Source organism: Mobula hypostoma, chromosome 8 (assembly GCF_963921235.1).
Source record: "Mobula hypostoma chromosome 8, sMobHyp1.1, whole genome shotgun sequence".
NCBI lineage: Eukaryota > Metazoa > Chordata > Chondrichthyes > Myliobatiformes > Myliobatidae > Mobula > Mobula hypostoma.
The window spans coordinates 29,011,937-29,032,717 of record NC_086104.1 but is presented as its reverse complement, the minus strand read 5'-3'; the positions used below and the strand labels follow the sequence as shown (position 1 = coordinate 29,032,717).

The 20,781-nt window shown below is 39.3% G+C and overlaps 1 protein-coding gene across 1 annotated transcript in view; it reads left to right on the top strand.

Annotated features, from left to right (window-relative positions):
• Positions 1–20,781, top strand: part of LOC134350429 (exportin-5) — a 119,581-nt gene that overhangs the window by 48,834 nt on the left and 49,966 nt on the right. Inside the window, exons 14-20 of the mRNA XM_063055615.1 lie at positions 874–989; positions 3,209–3,364; positions 7,985–8,026; positions 8,123–8,212; positions 15,512–15,711; positions 16,421–16,520; positions 17,746–17,927. Of these exons, the coding sequence (XP_062911685.1) occupies positions 874–989; positions 3,209–3,364; positions 7,985–8,026; positions 8,123–8,212; positions 15,512–15,711; positions 16,421–16,520; positions 17,746–17,927 (886 nt within the window). The remainder of the gene's footprint in view (positions 1–873; positions 990–3,208; positions 3,365–7,984; positions 8,027–8,122; positions 8,213–15,511; positions 15,712–16,420; positions 16,521–17,745; positions 17,928–20,781) is intronic.

Below are 20,781 nucleotides of genomic sequence, written 5' to 3'. Positions count from 1 at the left end.
AGTAATATGTGTCGTTGTGTCAACGACCAACAGTCAGAGGATGAGCTGGGGGCAACTCACAAGTGTCACCATGATTTTGGCACCAACATAGAATATCCACAACTTACTGATCCTAACCCATGGGACTTTGGAATGTGGGAAGAAACTGCAGCACCTGAAGGAATCTATACAGTCATGGGGAAAATTTACAAACTCCTTACAAACAGCAACAAGGTCTTCCAATTACTGGCACTGTTGAAGCATTACGTTAATTGCTCTGATGCTATTACTAGAAAGTACTAGAAAAGTCTCCCTTTTCTGGTTTTAAATAAAGTGCTAGAAAAGTTAGGTTAGATAACTAGATTTTCATACTCTGATTTCATTTTGTTGATTCATAGAATAGGATGCTTTAGTAAGTATTCTCTTCTGTTCTAAACTGAGCTGGTCCAGTCAAATAAATACTGTGGTCCTAAGTGCAGCTCAGACAATCAGAATTCTGCAATGAGTTATTCACCTCCTGACACACCAAGGAAATAGGGAACATGATGTAATATTCTACTTGAACCAGGCTACTTGATTATTGTCCCATCAATCACCTAAGCATTCATTTTCTTCATCACAAACGCAAATTAGTTGATGCGCACCACTTACAAAATGCATTGCAGTCTGTTCAAATGATCTTTGACAACACTACCAAAACCTTATGTCCCCAGTCACAAGAGGGAAAAGAACATGGAAACACTGGAACTTGCATTTACCCCTCCACGCTGTCCGTATATTTTTTTAATTTTCTTTGCAAATGATAGTGGAACTTGACATTTGGGTAGCTGTTTTTGATGTAGATGTATTCGTAAGCAAATGAGTCAGTGTCATATTTTCTATTATTTTGTGCAGCTAAGACCGGCAAAGGACTTTGTTCGATATTTTCGCCATCTTTTGTGCAGTGGGATGCATTGACCTTCTTCATGGAGAGTGTGATGAGCCAGCTTTTCCGAACAATGGAACCTGAGGTTTGTGTGAATGATGAGGGAAGGAAACAGATTTTCGATAGGCTCTTCATCCAGCTGCCAGCTAGTGCCCACATGAGCAAACTTTTTTCTCCCAAATGGAGGTAACCATCATTGAGTCAACTAAAAGAACTTGAGAAATGATAGCACGAGTATGTCTTAAGGCAGCTTTAGCTCTCCAGTGTCCATTAGAGTATAGCTGAACTTCTGCAATGATTGCACTCTCTTGTCCTATACCTTTCACCTTCTGATTAGTTTGGTGCCGAAATAAAAATTGCCTTATGATTACTTGAGAGCTGTATTCACGGCCTGTTTGGTAGAGATTGAATAGATTTACCTGATCTCCTCTCGTGGCTGGCCTCGTATCCTGAGATTGTGATCCTTCACTTGAGATTGTACAAGCAGAGAAAAAACTACATATCAATGAGATTCCTTTTTGTTTTTCAAAATTTCTACTTCCTCACTATGCCTTTCCATCCTGGGTTGTTAACACTTTTAAAAATTCTTCCCATATGTTATTGATCACGTGTGAATTTTGGGGAACGTAGGATGGCTAATGACAACTCCTATAAGGCTTTATTCAGATTTTTGGCAGCAAAATACAGGCATCAGCAGCTTGTACATTGTGCTACCTATCAAAGCAGGAGATAATCAGTCTCAGTCTAACCTAGGGTTGCACTTTGTTTTGAGTTCCAGACGCTGGACCCCTGTTTACACATTTGGTTTATTGTGCAATCTCAGGATCTTTCTAGTGCTGTTCCAGAGTTTGGTAAGGAATTAAATCCAGTGTACAGGGCCCATCTACTCTTTATTCCTTCACTTCTCCAGTGAAACCATGTTGACAGTCCAATTCAAATATTATTGACTTAGGCCATTTTCATCCCTGTGAAGCTGGATATTAGTTGCCACAATTTCATCTGTTTTTCACCTGGCCAGTTGTGTAGTTCTTGGTTCTAAGTCTGTCATGGCTCCTGATTTTTTTTTTTTACAAGCACCTTGCTCTCCATATGGGTTGCATTACTAGGCCTCATCACTACATTAAACTCAACTTCTGAATATGAAAATTAAGAAAAAAATCTAAAAAGCAGAAAATGCTGGGAATACTCAGCAGAGAAGGCATCATTTGTGGTAAGAGATACAGTTAGTGTTTCAGTTTTGGGACCTTTCACCTGACATGACCATTGTAACTGATTTTCTTTTCATAAAGAGTCCTGGACATGAACTGTTAATTGTGTTCTTTCCACAGATGTTGCCCACTGAGTATTTCCAGCATTTTCTGTTTTTATAATTTATTATTTTTTTAAGCCCATCACCCTTACTGGGGCATAGGCTGTCCTGGTCCAATCTTTCCAACTATCCCCAGGTGTAACCCATTGTCTCCCAGGGATGAAGTCTTTGGAGCTTCTGTTGGTGTTTCTGTAGCTCTGGGTTTTTATGAGATGGGGTTGCTCACTGCATGCTCGATCCTCCTTTTGCAGCCGGGCTTGGAACTGTCCATGGTTGAGTTCTGTTTTTAAAAATGCCTCAGATTATCTCTTCCTGGTGTATCAATAGCCAGCTCTTCTACTTACTGCTGAGATGCTGGATACCATTTGGGGATGCTTACTGTGAATGTGTTTCTTATCTCATCACAATAGTGAGCTAACTTCCCAATGTATTATTGCCACTAAGTGAAGCTGAGAGAATGTTAAAAAGGGAAATTGTCCCCGTCTCATCCGGGTTATGTTCCAACCTGTAGTTGTGTTTATTTCACAATTTTAATTTTCACCTAAGGCTTCATTTAAAAAAAAAATCCTGTTTTAGAATCCAGTGGTTGATTAATCCTAGATATTTGGGTCTCTTTTTTAGTTTGTACTTAGATCTTGGAGAACTTCTTGGGAGCATTATATGTGATGACCTCCAGAAGTCTATAGACTGTCCATTTTTCTGAGATTTCTGCTTCAACCCTTTGCACCGTGCACAACATTTTAACCATAGCAGAGTAGTATGTATGTATGTAAGTATGGAAAGTGAGGAGGGCACAGTTAAGATTTTGAAAATACAATCAAGGAAAATATTTGTGGGAACGTATTGAAGCTGTTCAATTGTGAATTGCAATTTTGATTCTTCATAAAATAGTCCTGATTCTAAATGTTATACTGCAATTTAATAAACTCAAATCAATGTGTTATGCTTGTTATTGTGTGACATAAATTGGAAACTTAACTCATTTGTTTTTGCAGCAACTTCCAGTGGCAGATGGGATAGAACTTCTGAAAGCTGTTTTAAGTTATCAGACCCATGATCCCCTCATCTTGTCTTGCATCCTGACAGCTGTGTCCACACTTTCTCCCTTCCTTCTCCACGATGCTACTGTTCTGCCACAAGTTCTTGAAAAGGTATGTTTACATGTCTGTTTTAATGTAAGCTAATTTTAAAAAAATAGTAAGCACAGTATGAAAGTTAATAACTGGAAGGCATCCTGATCAGTAGATGGTGAACACCATTGCTTCATGTGTTGAGAAAACCCTGACGAAACTCAGTGGCCTGATTGGTGTTTTTTTTAAGTGAAGTTACTTTGGCTTCTTCTGGAAGCATTATTCTACTAAAATGGTATGAAGCATAATACTGATGAAGTTGCGAAAATGGTAAAGGGTGTATTTGGAATCAGAATATTTGTTGTGCTACTGAATGGGGAAGATGAGTGGATAACAAATCAGAACATTTGGAGGTTTCAGTGTTCTATTTTGATTCTGTGCTTTCACGTAAAACAAAAAAGTGTTTGCATTCTTATTTTACAATGTGATGGCATTAGATCTAATTAAAAATGGGGAAAATGATGGCCAATTAATTAAATGGTATTTTGCCTCTGTCTTCACTGCAGAGGCAACAATGAATGTCATAGGAATGGCTGTAAATAGGGTATTGGAAGGAAGGGAACAGCCCAAGAAAATTTGCGATCACCAGGGGAGTGGTACTGAGTAAACTCTTAGAGCTGCTGGCTGATAAATGTTGTGACAGACTTTGTCCTAAGATCTTAAAAGAATGTAGTGCTGTATTGGCTCTAATTTTCCAACATTCCCTTGATTTGGGGAAGGTTAAATTAGTTTGGAAAACAATAAAGAAACCTAATTTCAAAAAAAAAGAGGGAGTTAAACAACACAGCACTAGCTTGTCTCTATTTAAAGTCATGATTGCAGGGTATTTGCATAAACTCAGCATGGATATGCAATGTCACCATGACCTTGTGAACAGGAAATGATGCATGACCACTTTGAATTAGTAACAAGTAGTTTGGATAATGATTAACAGGTGGTTGTGCTGTGCTTGGATTTCCAGAGTGCATTTAACATACCGCTGTATCAAAGGCTATTGCAGAAAATAAGACTGTGGTGTTGGAGGTAACTTAGTCGGGTAGATAGAAGATTGACTGGCAAGAACAATAGAGTTGGCATAAATAGTTCCCTTTCTGGGTGGCAAAAGTTTAACAACTGGTGAGGTAGAGGAATTGCGGTATGATTTAATACTGTCTAACTTATGTAAATGAAAACACTGGCGATGTGGTTGCTAAATTGGTAGCATAGTGGCTAACACAGTGCTTTACAGTACCAGCAACCCTGGGTTCAATTCCTGCCGCTGCCTGTAAGGGCTTTGTATGTTCTTCCTTTGACCGCATGTGTTTCCTCTGGGTACTTCGGTTTCCTCCCACAGTCTAAGGGTGTACTGGTTAGTAGGTTAATTGACCATTGTAAATTGTCCCATGATTAGACTTGGGTTAAATCAGGGGTTGCTGGGTGGCGTGGCTTGAAGAACTGGAAGGTCCTCAAATAAATCTGCTAAACAACGGGAATAAAATAAGGCTACAAAAGCAGAGAGATGGGTTAAATCAATGGGCAAAGATTTGGCAAATTGAGTAAAATGAGAGAGATTTTCCTCAGGAGAAATGAAAGAGATGCATACCAGCTGAATGGAGAGATACAGGGGCTTAGGATGTCATAATAACATGATCGGCCTAATGTTAGTATCTGGCTATTGAAAATAGCTAGGAAAGCTGACAGTGTTATTGCTTAATGCAAAGAAGATCAAATAGAAGAAAAGGAGGTAATGTAATTGCATACAGAGTTAAAAATGTCATCTGGAGTAATTTGTACAGCAGTCTCCTTATTTAGGGAAGGAAATGAATTGGATGGAACTCAAAAATTATTGGACAAACTTTTTGAATGAAATGGGAGAAGTTATCTTAAGGAAAATTTGTATTTGCTTGAGTTTAGGAGATGGAGAGAGGCTTGATTAGAATATTTAAGAATCTTGCAAATCTTGACAGAATGTTGACCTTTTAAAACTAATTAGGTGAAACTTTTTCTGACGATGAGTCTTTGGAACTCTGCTACAGAGACTTTCAAATGGATCTCTGAGGTATAGTTTCAAAGTTCAAACAATGTTTGAAGTAAATTTATTATCAAAATTCAGATGTCACTGTGTACAATCCTGAGATACATTGTTTTGTGGGCATTCACAGTAAATACAAAGAAACACAATAGAAACAATAAAAGACCGCATACAAGGTGGAAAAATAACCAATGTGCAAGAGAAAACAAACTGTACAAATGCAAAACAAAAATCATGAACCTGAGATAAAGACTCCTTGAAAGTGAGTCCATAGGTTGTTGGAACAGCTCATGGTTGGGGTGATATGAAGTAATCCCCACTGGTTCAAGAACCTGATGGTTGGGGTGTGATAACTGTTCCTGAACCGGGTGATGTGAATCAAGGCTCCTATACATCCTTCCCAATGGTAGCAGCGAGAAGAAGGCATGACCTGGATGGTGGGGGTCCGTGATGATGGATGCTGCTTTCCAGCGATATGGCTCCTTGTAGATCTGCTCATAGTGGGGAGGGCTTTACCCATGATGGACTGGGTTGTATTCACTACTTTTTGTATCATTTTCTGTTCAAGGGCATGGTTTCTATACCAGGCTGTGATGCAACTAGTTAGTATACTCTCCTTTGCACGCCTATAGAAGGTTGTCACAGTTTTAGATGACATGTTAAGTCTTTGCAAACTTCTAAAAAATGTAGCAGGCCTGCTGTGCTTTCTTTGTAATTGCACTCACCTGCTGGATCCATGACAGATCCTCTAAAATGGTAAGAGTGTAGAACAAACTTCCAACATATGTGGATTTGATTGTAAACTTCAAAAGAAGTTTGGATAAGTACATGGTTTGGAGGGGGATGGAAGGCTATGGTTCAAAGTTCAAAGTATATTTTATTATCAAAGTACATGTAACTCATTATATAGAACCCTGTGTTTCATTTTCTTGTGGGCATCCTCAATAAATCTAAAGAACAATAACCTTAACAGAATCAATAACAGACAGCCCAACTAGGGTGTTCAACCAGAGTTCAGAAGACAAAAATATACAAATACAAAAAGAAGAAATAATAATAAATAAGCAATAAATATTGAGAACATGAGAGGAAGAGTCCTTGGAAGTGAGTCCATTGATTGTGGGAATATTTCAATAATAGAGCAAGTGAATCCTTTGGTTCAACAGCCAGATGGTTAAGGGGTAGTAACTGTTCCTGAACCTGGTGGTGTGTCCGGAAGCTTTTGAACCACCTTCCCTATGTCCTGGGCGGTGGGGGTTCCTGATAATGAACGCTGCTTTCCTGTGACAGTGTTTTTGTGTATAGGTGCTCAATGGTGGGGAGGACTTTACCTGTGATGGACTGGGCCATATCCACTACTTACTGTTTCCATAGCAGGCTGTGACAAAGCCAGTCAATATACTTTCCACCATGCATCTATAGAAGTTTTGACAAAGTTTTAGATGTCATGCTGAATCTTCATATACTCCAAAGGAAGCTGTGCTTTTTTTTGTAATTGCCCTTGTGAGCTGGACCCAGGACAGGTCTTCTGAAAGCCACCTCTGTGATGGTTGTAGGAGTTGATTCTGTAACTGTAGGAAGTGGCTCCAACAGCTCTGGACCCCTTTCTTATGGACATATTGGCATCAGGAACTGTGCGTGATAAGCTGCTCGATCTGTTGATCTATCACAAGCCACCAGACAGAGCTTCAATTTCCATGATTAATCGTCCTCTTGAACTCGATCTTGTAATTATTTGAGTGAGATGGAAATGGACCCTAAACCCTGTGCTTTCAAAATATGTATCATTTAGTTGAAATGCAGTGCTATATGAAATTTGATGTACTGGTTTGAAAAGACTACCTTAATGTAATTAAGCAGTTGTATACCCTTATCCTTTATGATTTCCTTTCCTGTCGCAGGATAAAGTTATTGATGCAAACAAAGTAAATAATATATTGACATTGCTGTCCAGAGATTCAGATACTTGAGAGATCAGAATTTGTCTGTAGTATTTGGTACTGAATGATCAATTAAGCCTCTGAAATGGTTATTCCTGGTTTTAATCTGTTTTGGAAGATGAACTGTAGCATTCCTCAATTAATTTAATATATTCTCAGTTATATAATTGTACAGGCAGGCCTTGCATGTGTCATTTCGGCTATGGATATTCTTGCTTTAGAGCTTTCATAAATCACTACCCCAAAATTTGAAGTGGAATAAAATTCATCCACAAAATTTGTGTAGGTGTGGGTTGGGGAGAAGAAACATGAGATTAGTTGATAGGTTTTTTGTTTCAACTCATTTCTTGCTTCATGCATAGATGACACAACTTAATGTTAATAGAAAATTGTGATTTATAGATGATCTAGGAATGCATCCCTCCTTTGATAGTGGGGTTGTTTGTAATAAGTTGTCCAGTTAATACCGTTTCATAGCCAGTTTGAATCTTCAAACTTGTTCCATTAATTTCCCCCAGATGCCTCACCAAACATTCTTCTCAAGAGTGATTCATTTATTTTTTTGGTTTGTATGTTTATGGATTTTTAAGTAAGTATTTAGCATTAGTCCAGATAACTTTCATCAACTGTTGAATTAAATTCCGCACCATATTCACTTGGCAAGTAAATATAATTGTCATTTGTTTTCAGCTCTTTGCATCTGCTACTTTTGAAGTGGTTGAGGAAAGCCAGGTAGGACAACTTCCCTTGTTATAAGCAAAAAAAAAAAATTTGTTTAGCATTTGCCAGCAGGTCTATACTTGTAATGTTCACCTATTGGGGTTGCAGGCTCCAAGGACTAGAGCGGTGAAAAATGTTCGTCGCCATGCTTGTTCTTCTATACTGAAGATGTGTCGAGATCACCCAGAACTGATAATGGTAAGTTCCAAAAAGTTGTTTTTTTTTCTGCAACAGGTATTACATTTGCTTACTGTGAAGGTTGCATTGAAACATTGTCTTTTGAAGCCAATACACAAGATGCGTTGCAAAGCATGCACATTTGCTGACAAATCCAGTCTAAATAACTCCGGTTTGGGCAATTTGTTTTATTATTGCATTTCAACATACACTTTTTGCTGAAGCATTTTAAGTGGTCATACGTTTTTCTGATGCTTCATCCTATTTGCTCTTGTTTCAGAGCTTGGAGACCGTTGTCTGGGTACTTTGGTCACTTTTTATATTAAAGTTACTGTATTGTAGTTTCTCTACCAGGAAACTTGCTATAGCTTGTGCTTTCAAATGCATGTAATGTTTCTCTGTCCAGGAAATTTTTGGGTTACTCTAAGCAGGCTAATCTTGGGTGTCATTAGATTTGTTTAACTGCAGGGCAAATGAGTTGAGGGGCCTTACTTTTGGCTTAGATGACCCTGCTGAAATTTTTTTGTTTGTTTTTTTTGGAAAAGTGATACTGCAACTATGAGATTGATATCTGGATATTTTATCAATGTTTTATGCTTATAAATTTTGAAAGTGGCAAATGGGATTGAGGCAATAGTTTCTCTAAAAGGAGTTAAGGTCTTTGAAGTTAAGTAATCAGAAAGACCATAAGACATATTGTAGGAGCAGGATTAGGCTATTTGGCTTATTGAATCTGTTCCAACATTCTATAATGGCTGATTTATTTTCTCTTTCAACTCCATTCTCTTGCCTTCTCCCCGTAGTCTTTGCCCTGACTAATCAATAACCCATCAACCTCTGCTTTATATGTGCATAATCACTTGGTCTTCATAGCCGACTATGGCAATGAATTCCACAAATTCACCAACCTCTGGCTAAAAAAAATTCCTTCATCTCTGCTCTAAAGGTCTGTCCCTCTATTCTGAGGCTGTGCACTCTTGACTATTTAAAACATTCCCACCACATTCCACTCTATCTAGGCCTTTCAGTATTCAATAGGTTTCAATGAAATTTCTTCTTATGGCTAGTATAGCCATAAAGCCATCAAATGCTCCTCATATGCTGACCCTTTCATTCCTTGTATCATTCTCGTGAACATCCTGGACCTTCTCCAATGCCAGCACGTCTTATCTTAGAAAAGGGGCCCATAAGTACTTAGAATACTCCAAAGTATGGTCTGACCAATGCCATATAAAGCCTTACATCATTGATTTTGTATTTTAGCCATCTCAAAATGTCTGCTAACATTTTATTTGCTTTCAACCTGCAAGTTAAAGTCTATAGAATCCTGCACGAGGATTCTATAGACTCTTTGCATCTCCAGATTTATTTTGAATTTTTTTCCCTTTTATTCCTTTTATAAAGGGTATAATCTACCGTTTATTCCTTTTATCAAAGTGTATGATGATACACTTCCCTGTACTGTATTCCATCTGCTGCCACTTTGTTCATTTTCTTAAACTGTTGAAGTCCCACTGCTTCCTCAATATAAACTGACCCTCCACCAATCTTTGTGTCATTCACACACTTGGCTGCAAAACCATCAATTCCATCAACTAGATCATTGACATAAGACGTGAAAAGGGGTGGTCCCAACATTGACCCCTGTGGAACGCCTATAGTCACCGGCAGGAATAGGTCCCCTTTACCCTCACTCTGTCTCTTACCAGTTGGCTAATCTTCTATTCATGCTTGTATACTTTCTGTAATACAACTTGCTCTTAACTTGTTAAGTAGCCTCGTGCAGCATCTTATCAAAGTCCTTCTGAAATTCCAAGTAGACAACATCTGCTGATTCTCCTTCGTCTTACCCTATTTCCTCAAAGAATTCCAACAAGTTTGTCAGAGAAGATTTCCCCTTAAGGCAGCCATGTGCCTCAAAGTATCCTGAAGCCTATAATTTCTTTTGCATCCATCCCTTAAAGAGTGGAGTGACATTAGCAATTTTCCAGTCCTCCAGAACAATTCCAGAATCCAGTGATTCTTGAAAGATCACTACTCATGCCTCCACAATCCACAGCTACCACTTTTAGGGTCCTGGGTCCATCTGGTCCAGGTGACTTATCTACTTTCAGATCTTTCAGCTTTCTAAGCACCTTCTGCACTCACTTCTGCCCCCTGCCATTTTTGATTTTCTGAAATATTGCTGATGTGGAATTCGTTGCCACATACAGCTGTGGAGGCCCGATCATTGAGGGTGTTTAAGGAGGAGATTGACAGGTATCTAATTAGTCAGGGTATCAAGGGATATGGGGAAAAAGCCGGAAATTGGAACTAGATGGGTGAATAGTTTAGCTCATGGGGGAGCTGCGGAGCAGACTCGATGGGCCGAATGGCCTACTTCTGCTCCTTTGTCTTGTGATCTTGTGATGTCTTCCACGGTGGAGACCAGCACAAAATACTTAGTTCATTCACATTTCTTTGACCCACAGGACACGGTGAGGTGCTGGTGTTATCTTTTCAAAGAGAGCTTATCTGGATAAATAAATGTGCTGGTGTTGAGTAAGAACGTAGTTAGTGCAAGGGCTTGGAATTTCAAATGTCTGATACTTTTGCTATGTTAGATTTTTAATTTGACCAAGGATGAGATGCAGGTTGATGTAATAGTAAGAAAGGAAAATGAAATGTCAGCATTCATTTCAAGAGGACTAGAATATAAAAGCAAGGATGTAATTGCTGAGGCTTTATAAGATATTGGTCAGATTGCACTGTGCATAATGTGAGCAATTTTGGTCTCCTTATCTAAGAAAGGATATGGTGGAATTGGAGAGAGTCCAGAGGCGAGTGATCCCAATAATGAAAGGGTTAATCTGTGAGGGATATTTGATGGCTTTGTGCCTTTACTTGCTGGAGTTTTGAAGAACGAGGAGGGATCTCAGTAAAATCTACCAAATATTGAAAGTCTGAGATAAAGTGGACACGAAGAGCATGAGGGACAAATTTCACGATACATACCCGTGATATTAAACCTGATTTTGATTCTGCATGCTCCCAACAGTGGAAGAATCTAGGACCAGAAGGCACAATGTCAGAACAAAAGGTTATCCCTTCAGAACAGAGATGAGGAGAAATTTCTTTAACCAGCGGATTGTTTTTTCTGTGGAATTCATTGCCATGGACACTATGGAGACCAAGCCGTTGAATGTATTTAAAGCAGAGGTTGATGGGTGCTTGATTAGTATGAGTGGCAAAGGGTATGGGGTTAAGAGGGATGGAATCACAAACAAGAGAAAATCTACAGATGCTGGAAATCTAAACAACACTCACAAAATGCTGGAGGAACTCAGCGGACCAGGCACTGCAGACAACGAAATGTCGATTGCACTCCTTTTCCATGGAGGCTGCCTGGCCTGCTGAGTTACTCCAGCATTTTATGTGTGTTGCTAAGAGGGATGGAGCTGAGAGGGAAAATAGATCAGCCATGGCGGAGCAGACTCGATGGACCAAATCGTCCAATTCTGCTCCTGTCTTGTATTCTTATGAAAATATAAAAGTTTATAAGGAGATAGGATAGAAGTATACAAAATTATGAAGGAAATAGGGTAAATGTAAGAAAGCTTTTTTCCACTGAGGCTGGGTGTGACGAGAACTAGTGGCCATAGGTTAAGGGTGAAAGGGATGTGAGTGTGGAATGAGTTGCTCGCAGAAGTAGTGGACATGTTCAATTACATCATTTAGAGTAGTTTCAATGCATGAATTAGAGGGGTGTGGACCAAGTGCAGGGCAAAGGGACTAGACAATAGTTCGTGTGGTCGAGATGGGCCAAAGGGCCTTTTTCTGTGCTCTGTGACTTTGACTCTGTTTATGTTTATGCAGTAGTTGGTCCCATTGTCCTCTCGTTATAAAGCGTCCATTGTAATTTTCACCAGATCCATCAGGATTCCTTACCAGCAAACATGTTCAATTCCACATCCCATTCCCATTCTGACATGTCTATCCACGGCCTCCTCTACTGTAAAGATGAAGCCACACTCAGGTTGGAGGAACAACACCTTATATTCCGTCTGGGTAGCCTCCAACCTGATGGCATGAACATTGACTTCTCTAACTTCCGCTAGGCCCCACCTCCCCCTCGTACCCCATCTGTTACTCATTTTTATGCACACATTCTTTCTCTCACTCTCCTTTTTCTCCCTCTGTCCCTCTGAATATACCTCTTGCCCATCCTCTGGGTCACCCCCCCCCCCCGTCTTTCTTCCCGGACCTCCTGTCCCATGATCTTCTCGTATCCCCTTTTGCCTATCACCTGTCCAGCTCTCGGCTCTATCCCTCCCCCTCCTGTCTTCTCCTATCATTTTGCATCTCCCCCTCCCCCTCCAGCTTTCAAATCCCTTACTCACTCTTCCTTCAGTTAGTCCTGATGAAGGGTCTCGGCCTGAAACGTCGACTGCGCCTCTTCCTATAGATGCTGCTTGGCCTGCTGTGTTCACCAGCAACTTTGATGTGTGTTGCTCCTTTCCCCTAACCTCTCTTTCCAGCATTTTAAAGATTACCTCCAATGTGACTCTTGTTTGCACTTCTCTCTCATTCTATCATTCCCCATGGTGTGGCACTTTCCCGTGAAACCGCAGGAGATTCACCACCTGTCCTTCACTACTTCCCTTCCATCCCCCCCCCCCCCACCACTATTCTGGACCCAAACAATCTTTCCAGCTAAGATGGTGATTAAGTTGCACTTCCATTGCAGCATGGACATCGATTGCAGTACCATGTTTCCTTTTCCATACTGGAGAGACCAAATGCAGAGTGATCACTTTCTGAAAAAATTGGAGTTATCTACAGAAATTACTTTGAGCATCCTGCCACTTCAATCCATAATTTCATTCTGACTAATCTGTCCATGTAGCTTCCTGCACTGTTGCAACAATTCAAAATGCAAGCTGAGAAGTAACAATAGCTCATTATCTTTTTGGGTATATTGCAGCCTACTATACTTTATTGAATTCTCCAACTTTAGGTAACATCAGATTTCTTCTTCTCTGCATTAAGTACCATTTTGTTCTTAACCTGCCATCTTTCTTTTCCTGTGCATAGCTTGTCCTGCTGGACATACCTTAAAATGCCAGAACTACATTAACAACAAGTTACACAGCTATAGTAGCTTAATCTGATCCAACAACCATTCACTGCATACACCACCATTGCACAGTAGGAACAATTTGGACTCTAAGATGCACTACAGCTGCCTACCAAGACTCCTTGAGCAGCAAATGTGTGGCTTCCAAATGTATGAACTGTATTAGCTGGAAATTTGAGAAGCGCAACTAGGGATGGGTAATTTAATGCTGTTTCAACCTGTGAGGTTCATAACCAACACTACAAGAGTGGGAATAAACGGGAACTTTTCAGAATGGCAGGCAGTGACTAGTGGGGTACCGCAAGGCTCAGTGCTGGGACCCCAGTTGTTTACAATATATATTAATGAATTAGATGAGGGAATTAAATGCAGCATCTCCAAGTTTGCGGATGACACGAAGCTGGGCGGCAGTGTTAGCTGTGAGGAGGATGCTTAGAGGATGCAGGGTGACTTGGATAGGTTAGGTGAGTGGGCAAATTCATGGCAGATGCAATTTAATGTGGATAAATGTGAGGTTATCCACTTTGGTGGCAAAAACAGGAAAACAGATTATTATCTGAATGGTGGCCGATTAGGAAAAGGGGAGGTGCAATGAGACCTGGGTGTCATTATACACCAGTCATTGAAAGTGGGCATGCAGGTACAGCAGGTGGTGAAAAAGGCAAATGGTATGCTGGCATTCATAGCAAGAGAATTCGAGTACAGGAGCAGGGAGGTACTACTGCAGTTGTACAAGGCCTTGGTGAGACCACACCTGGAGTATTGTGTGCAGTTTTGGTCCCGTAATCTGAGGAAAGACATTCTTGCCATAGAGGGAGTACAAAGAAGGTTCACCCCCAGATTGATTCCTTGGATGGCAGGACTTTCATATGATGAAAGACTGGATCGACTAGGCTTATACTCGTTGGAATTTAGAAGATTGAGGGGGGATCTTATTGAAACGTATAAAATCCTAAAGGGATTGGACAGGCAAGATGCAGGAAGATTGTTCCCGATGTTGGGGAAGTCCAGAACGAGGGGTTACAGTTTGAGGATAAAGGGGAAGCCTTTTAGGACCGAGATTAGGAAAAACTTCTTCACACAGAGAGTGGTGAATGTGTGGAATTCTCTGCCACAGGAAACAGTTGAGGCCAGTACATTGGCTATATTTAAGAGGGAGTTAGGTATGGCCCTTGTGGCTAAAGAGATCAGGGGATATGGAGAGAAGGCAGGTACAGGGTTCTGAGTTGGATGATCAGCCATGGTCATACTGAATGGCGGTGCAGGCTCGAAGGGCTGAATGGCCTACTCCTGCACCTATTTTCTATGTTTCAATGTAGAAAGAAGAAAATTAACTAGTGACTTCATTTTATTTGTTCCCCTGTTGCCTAACCCTACCTCTGCTACTACCTAGACTAGCTTGTTTCTGTTTCTGGTCTGTTGAAAAGCTTCTAATCGGAAGAATTAACTGTTTGTCTCTCTTGGATGATTCCGGGCCTGTTTAGTTTTTCTTTCTACCATTGTATTTCATTGACTTGACTTTTCTTGTCCTGCCTGCATGAGTCTGGCTTGCCAGGCAGGTTCCACAACATTTTCATTAAACTTTTGATCAGTGAAAGGAGTTAATGTGCTGATAACTGTTGTCATTGAGCTCCTTAAATTTACTCTTCTTTCCTACTGAAAACTATTGTGTGTTTCGCAGTTCTGATGAAAGGTCAAGTTGTTTATCTTCTCACAGTTGCTGCCTGATCTGCTTAGAATTTTTCAGTGTTTTCTGTTACTTGCCTCAGAGACTTGGTCTGATCCTCCACTGTTGATTCATTGGAGCTTCTTTCTGACCAAACTGATTTCCTCCAGGTGCTCTGAATGTTTCCTTGCATTCAGACATGCTGGTAGGTTAATCGACTAAAAATTGTTCCCAAGCATAAGTCATAGGGCAGTATGCAGTCCAAAACTGTCAAAAGAATAAGAGTAAGAGAATAATTGGTGGGCAAGTGAGGAAAAATAAGCTGGAGGAGAAAATGAGGAAGAGGGAAATTGAACCAACGTGTGCCAGCCCAAAACTGATGGGCTGAATGATGGCTTCCAGTGTTAAAATAAATCTTTAATGGATTGCAGCGGAAAATAATAAGGTAATGAAGTGCTGTTCATATTCTTTGCAATAGGATTTATTATTTTGCATCTGAATTGTAAAAGCTGTATCTAAATCTTTTATTTATATTTAGCCAGTCTTTGAAATGTTCTATGCCCATGTCAAACGTCTGCAACAAGATGAAAGGCAACTTACACAGTTGGAGAAATGTGCTTTAATGGAATCGCTAGTTCTTCTGAGCAATCAGTTCAAGAATTATGAACGACAGAAAGCTTTCCTGGAGGAGCTCATGGCCCCTGTCACTAACCTTTGGTTATCTGAGGAAATGCAAAGGTATATTTTTGAGTATCTGACTATTTTGTATAGTTACTTTAATATATCTTTATGAATGTTTATAACTGTATAAGAAGCCAAGTCATTGACAATTTAGTTGAACTTGAGCATTTGAGATTAAATAAGATGAGATGTTTAATATTGTGACCGAGATGCATATCAAGGGTGCTGGCAACCTTTTAAGAAATAAACGTACAAATATAATTGAGTAGTGATTTAAAACTCAAATTTTTGAAATATTTGAGGCAAGGAAAGAGAAGCCATGGAAAAGTGAGTTCATGTTGGCATTAATTTGGAATGCATCATGAACAGCTAAGTGTAGTCTAGACGGAGTATTCAAGAGGTTAATACAAAGGAAGTGTCAAGAAGAGTTGGTAATTTTCTTATTGTGATCTTTATTTTTTTTTACTTTGTTGGAGATGTGAAAGATGGTTGTTTTTACTTTGATGGATCTGGACCCTTTAACAAAAAAAAATACCATGACATATGCCAGTGATATTACACCTGATTCTGATCTGACTTGGACTCTTTAATTGTTAATTTTTAACAACTTAATATTATTAAGCGCAAACTTGAAAAATTAGTCTATTTGAAGTCAATTTCAGCAATTTAGTTACTTGAGCTTCAAGCACGAGATAAGCAATGAGTATAACTTGAGGCTGTTATCTTGCATTGGTATAATACACTTAAGGGTCACTTTGTGTTGCAGTGTGCTGTCAGATCCAGCGATGTTCCTTTCATACATTGGTGCAGATGTCACTCCCGATGATCCAATTCGAGAAGATCCTGCAGGCATCAATAGATCTAGGGTACGTGCATGTTTATTGTTAAATAATTGCAAAGGAAATACAGTTATTTGCGTGGATTCTACCAGGAAACGTTTAATTCAATATCATCAAACTGACAGCTGTCGATTGTGGAACAACTGGAGAACCATTTTAGTTTTAAGACTCCACTAACCTCTATCCTGCTAACATGTGTAAATGTTATGGTTCATTTCATCAAAAATTATCTTTTATTCAATCCTAAATTTAGAAACCATTTAACAAAGGAATCCATCTTAAGGGATGGTCATGGAAAATATCAAGGCCTGCTGTTAACTGTCCATGGTGAAGACTTCAAACAGTATATCTGAACAAAATATTACAAAAAAAAACTCAAGAACTGTAAGGTGTTTTTTCTTTAAGTTGGGAGGGATTTAAAGAGCTGATGAAATGGCTTTTTAAATTGTCAAGACATGAAATAAAATGATTGTGGCATGGTGACTTGCAGTGGGATATGCATTCAGACAAAATGGTTGTCTAATATTTATTAGGTGACAGTGAAAACCATTGTTTTAGAAAGTGCTTCATTTGTTTCTGGCATTGTTTCATTATGGTGGACAGAATATGTTCTGTTGGGATGTTGTGGAGAGCTTGTATGATTCAGAATTGTAATAAGATACTGAAGCCAGTTCATGATTGTTGCATTTCCTTCAGATATTATTGGCCAGTTCCACAATTGTGCCTTTTGGGATGAAAATGTTGAGAGGAGAACGACTGCCTTCTGAAAATTGTTTTTCTGCTGTTAGTAGCCTGAAGGGTCTGGTCAGATATTGTAGAGGTGAAAGGTCGGTCAGATATTGTAGAGGTCAGAGGTCAATCCTGATCTGTCCATTGATTCTACTTTGTAGAAAGAGCTTTGTAGTTTTGTTTTCTGGTAAAGGCAAGGAATCAGAAAGTGGTGAGGTTTAATTGTGTATCTGCTGTTTTGTCTCCAAAATTAAAAAAGTGCTTGGCATGTAGAAATTTTGCAGAGTGTCTGTGTGCAGTGTTATATTTGTATATTCCTTGTACTTTCATGCACGTTGCCAGCGTTTTCAATGCACAATATTCCATATTGAAGCTTCTTGTCCCTAACTGTTGCAATACAATTAGTTGCAAACAGGATTTGTCACTGCAGTAACCTGGAGGTATTGAGCCACAGGTACTTCTGGTAAAGGTCAATTCAGTTTTGCCAGAGTTTTCATCTCTGCTTTTTACCTTATTTTGACAGATCAGCTTGTGTGTTTACACCATACTTGGAGTTGTGAAGCGGGCTCGCTGGCCTACTGACCTGGAGGAGGCAAAGGCCGGAGGGTTCGTGGTTGGATTCACACCCAGCGGGTCTCCGATCTACCGCAACGCCTGCGCTGAGCATGTCATCAAACTTCTTGACAACCTGCTCGCCCTGATAAGGTGAATCAAGTTGGACAAGAGTAGCAGCACGTAAACCAAAGGCATTGCACTAACACTGGATCTAGGCCAGGAACATGGTCTTGCATCAGTGGAAAATAAACAAGCAAGTGCACTTATCAGCCAGCCTGCATAGTGCTCTTTTGCCTATTCCTTAATTTGAGATTGGATGTTGTTGCTTGAAATCTTGTATTGCAGGTTATTGTATTAAGGAAGATGAGGAGTAATAATTTTGACAGTGTGATTTGTTTTGCATAAATTACCATTTAGTTCTAAACGTAGGTCATGTCCCAATTCAGAAGAAGTTCCCTTGCTTAACTTTAATTTTTCTTCAAAGTTTTATTTTATTTTTACGCTAAGGAGAAAATTCAGGTATGTATCCAGGTAAGTTAGTTCTTTTGGACTTGCTGGTGACCATACTGGTTGGAACAAATTCCTAATGACGATATAGATTTTTGAGTAGGATTCTATCAACATTTGAAAATTGGCCTTTTTGACCAAGGTAACTTATCACACAAGTTCAAAGGTAATTTACTTGCATCATGAAATCTGGAAGTTGGAAAGCCTATTGTGTTTTTTTTTAAAAATAAAAAATGACAATGCATTTTCTTCAAAGCATTGTATGGTCATTTCCCTTAACATATTTTCCTATTCATGATTAACGAGAATGGAATTAAAATCCTGGCATAATATATTGAATACATTGATATCATTTTTTGTAAGATTTGCACAAGTTGACCTGCAACTAAAATATATTTTTAAATACTTCAGTCCTGTATTCTCTGGAAGTAATTTTTCATGTGCATTCTTGAGCCCTTTCTTGTTGAAATTATAAAACAATTGCTAAATGTTTGAATCTACTTAATAGCCAGTTTATTTGGTGAATCCTTCCATTTCATTTTTCCCTGCATAGTTCAGTAAAACATATGGAAATGCTGGATTTTAAATAAAATAACACATTAAATAAAGCTTGTTTTAATTATAAGCATATTTTGTATTTAGATTTTTATAATTTTTACCATGTTGAGATGCAGCTTAGACACTTGTGCAAACATGCCCCCCCCCCCCAAACAGTGGGCAATTTCTACTCAGGACCTAATTGTTCAATGGTAAAGCCTGTCTCTTATCAGGTTGTAAAGCTATGAATATGTCAATTGGGGTCTCATTGAATCTATTAATGAGATTGACATATTTATATTAATCCTGTTAATGAGACCTTTTCCATTTATTTACTTAACTAAGATTAATGAGAAACATTATCATTTTGGCTATCTAGTTGAATTTGAGCACAGTAGATAAGTTTAAATTATTTCTGCAGTATCAGTAAAGAATAGAACACCTAATCTAGTTAGGAGAGGGGATGAAAACTAGGACTGTCAACATGCTACACTTCTACACTTTGTGGAAACTGGTTCCATTCGTTCGAACACCAAAGATCATTTTCTGACTATGTCTATATGAATTATGCTGCTTAATGTTTTGTAGACTTCAGTTGTCTCTTCCCATTAAATGGCACCAGCTACTAATGGCTTAGTTTTCCTGGAGACACTTGAGTCACTTCATTGTGTTTGGAAAATTAATGGGATTGAAAGCAGTAATCAACAACATAGTTTGTTTGCAGAATATCAAATTGCATTGAATGACAACTTTGTATGTACAGTGGATTCCAGCTAATTTGGACACATAGAAGCAGTATATTTTGGCCCAATTGAGTAGCTGCTGAGGTTTCATGGAAATATTTAAAACAATATTTCATAAAAAGACAAACTACTATTTAGCTGAGTAACAGATTATGTATTGGAATGAAACACAGAACAAATTGGAGCACTACGAGTGCTTCTACAGTACCAATAAACGTTTATTGGCAGGGGAATTAATCCAGTGTATGCTGCCATGAATGGGGTGCCCAGGGAGGAGTAGCATATCTGTTGAAGGGGCTTGTGTCCATTCTGGAGCAGCTTTGGTCCCTACCGGATAATTGGCTTGTACCTGTGGCTCCAGGTAGCTGTTTACATATGACAGCAGCCACACCCTGGTCAGTTGCTTCAATAAGCGGGCTAAACGAGGTGAGGGTAGTTGGCAGGCCTATGTAATCAGGATATTAGGTTCATGGCTGTTATAGCATGTGAAGTCAGTTCTGGTGGACTGGGTGGATCAGATCAACACTGAGATCCAGCAGCTAAGAAAGCAGTTCTGCAACACTTAGTGAAGAGCAAAGGTTATGTTAAGGCACATAAGCCATCATGGTCATCCACAGCGACCAAGACCTCAGTTTGTGACAACTTCTCATACCAGTAGACCCGGACTTCCGAGATCGGGAGAGTGTAACTGTACCAGTGCAATAGATTTTCCATTCATAAGCTCTTTGCACTGGTTTCATTGTCATCGCCAGATACGATGGACAGCCAATGTGCTGCTGTGTTCTTTTGATTCACAGTAAATGCACAAAGTTAGCACTGACACTTAGTGCAGATAATGGACCGCCTCAATACAATCCTTTCGACAATTGCATCCTTCAAATCTTCAGTTTCATTATAGCATTCAGGATGATTGTTGATAATGTCAAATTCTTTGTAGTTCCTAACCTGTTGAACTAGTGAAATGGTTTTATTTTCACTCCCGACTGTTTCTGGCATCTCCAAGCGTGAATGCTTAAAGCCACAGTGAGCAAAACAGTTACGAATCGTCTTATAGCTTATTTCTCACCAACTATCAGTGACAAAAACAACTGCTTTTTGAACACATGCACACGCAGCTGACGCTATTTAAAAAGTGTTTGCTCTAAGCTGATTATTGTCTAATGACCATACAGATGTAGGTTGGCGCTACTTGGAAACTGTTTGGCAAGTCTGCTGCC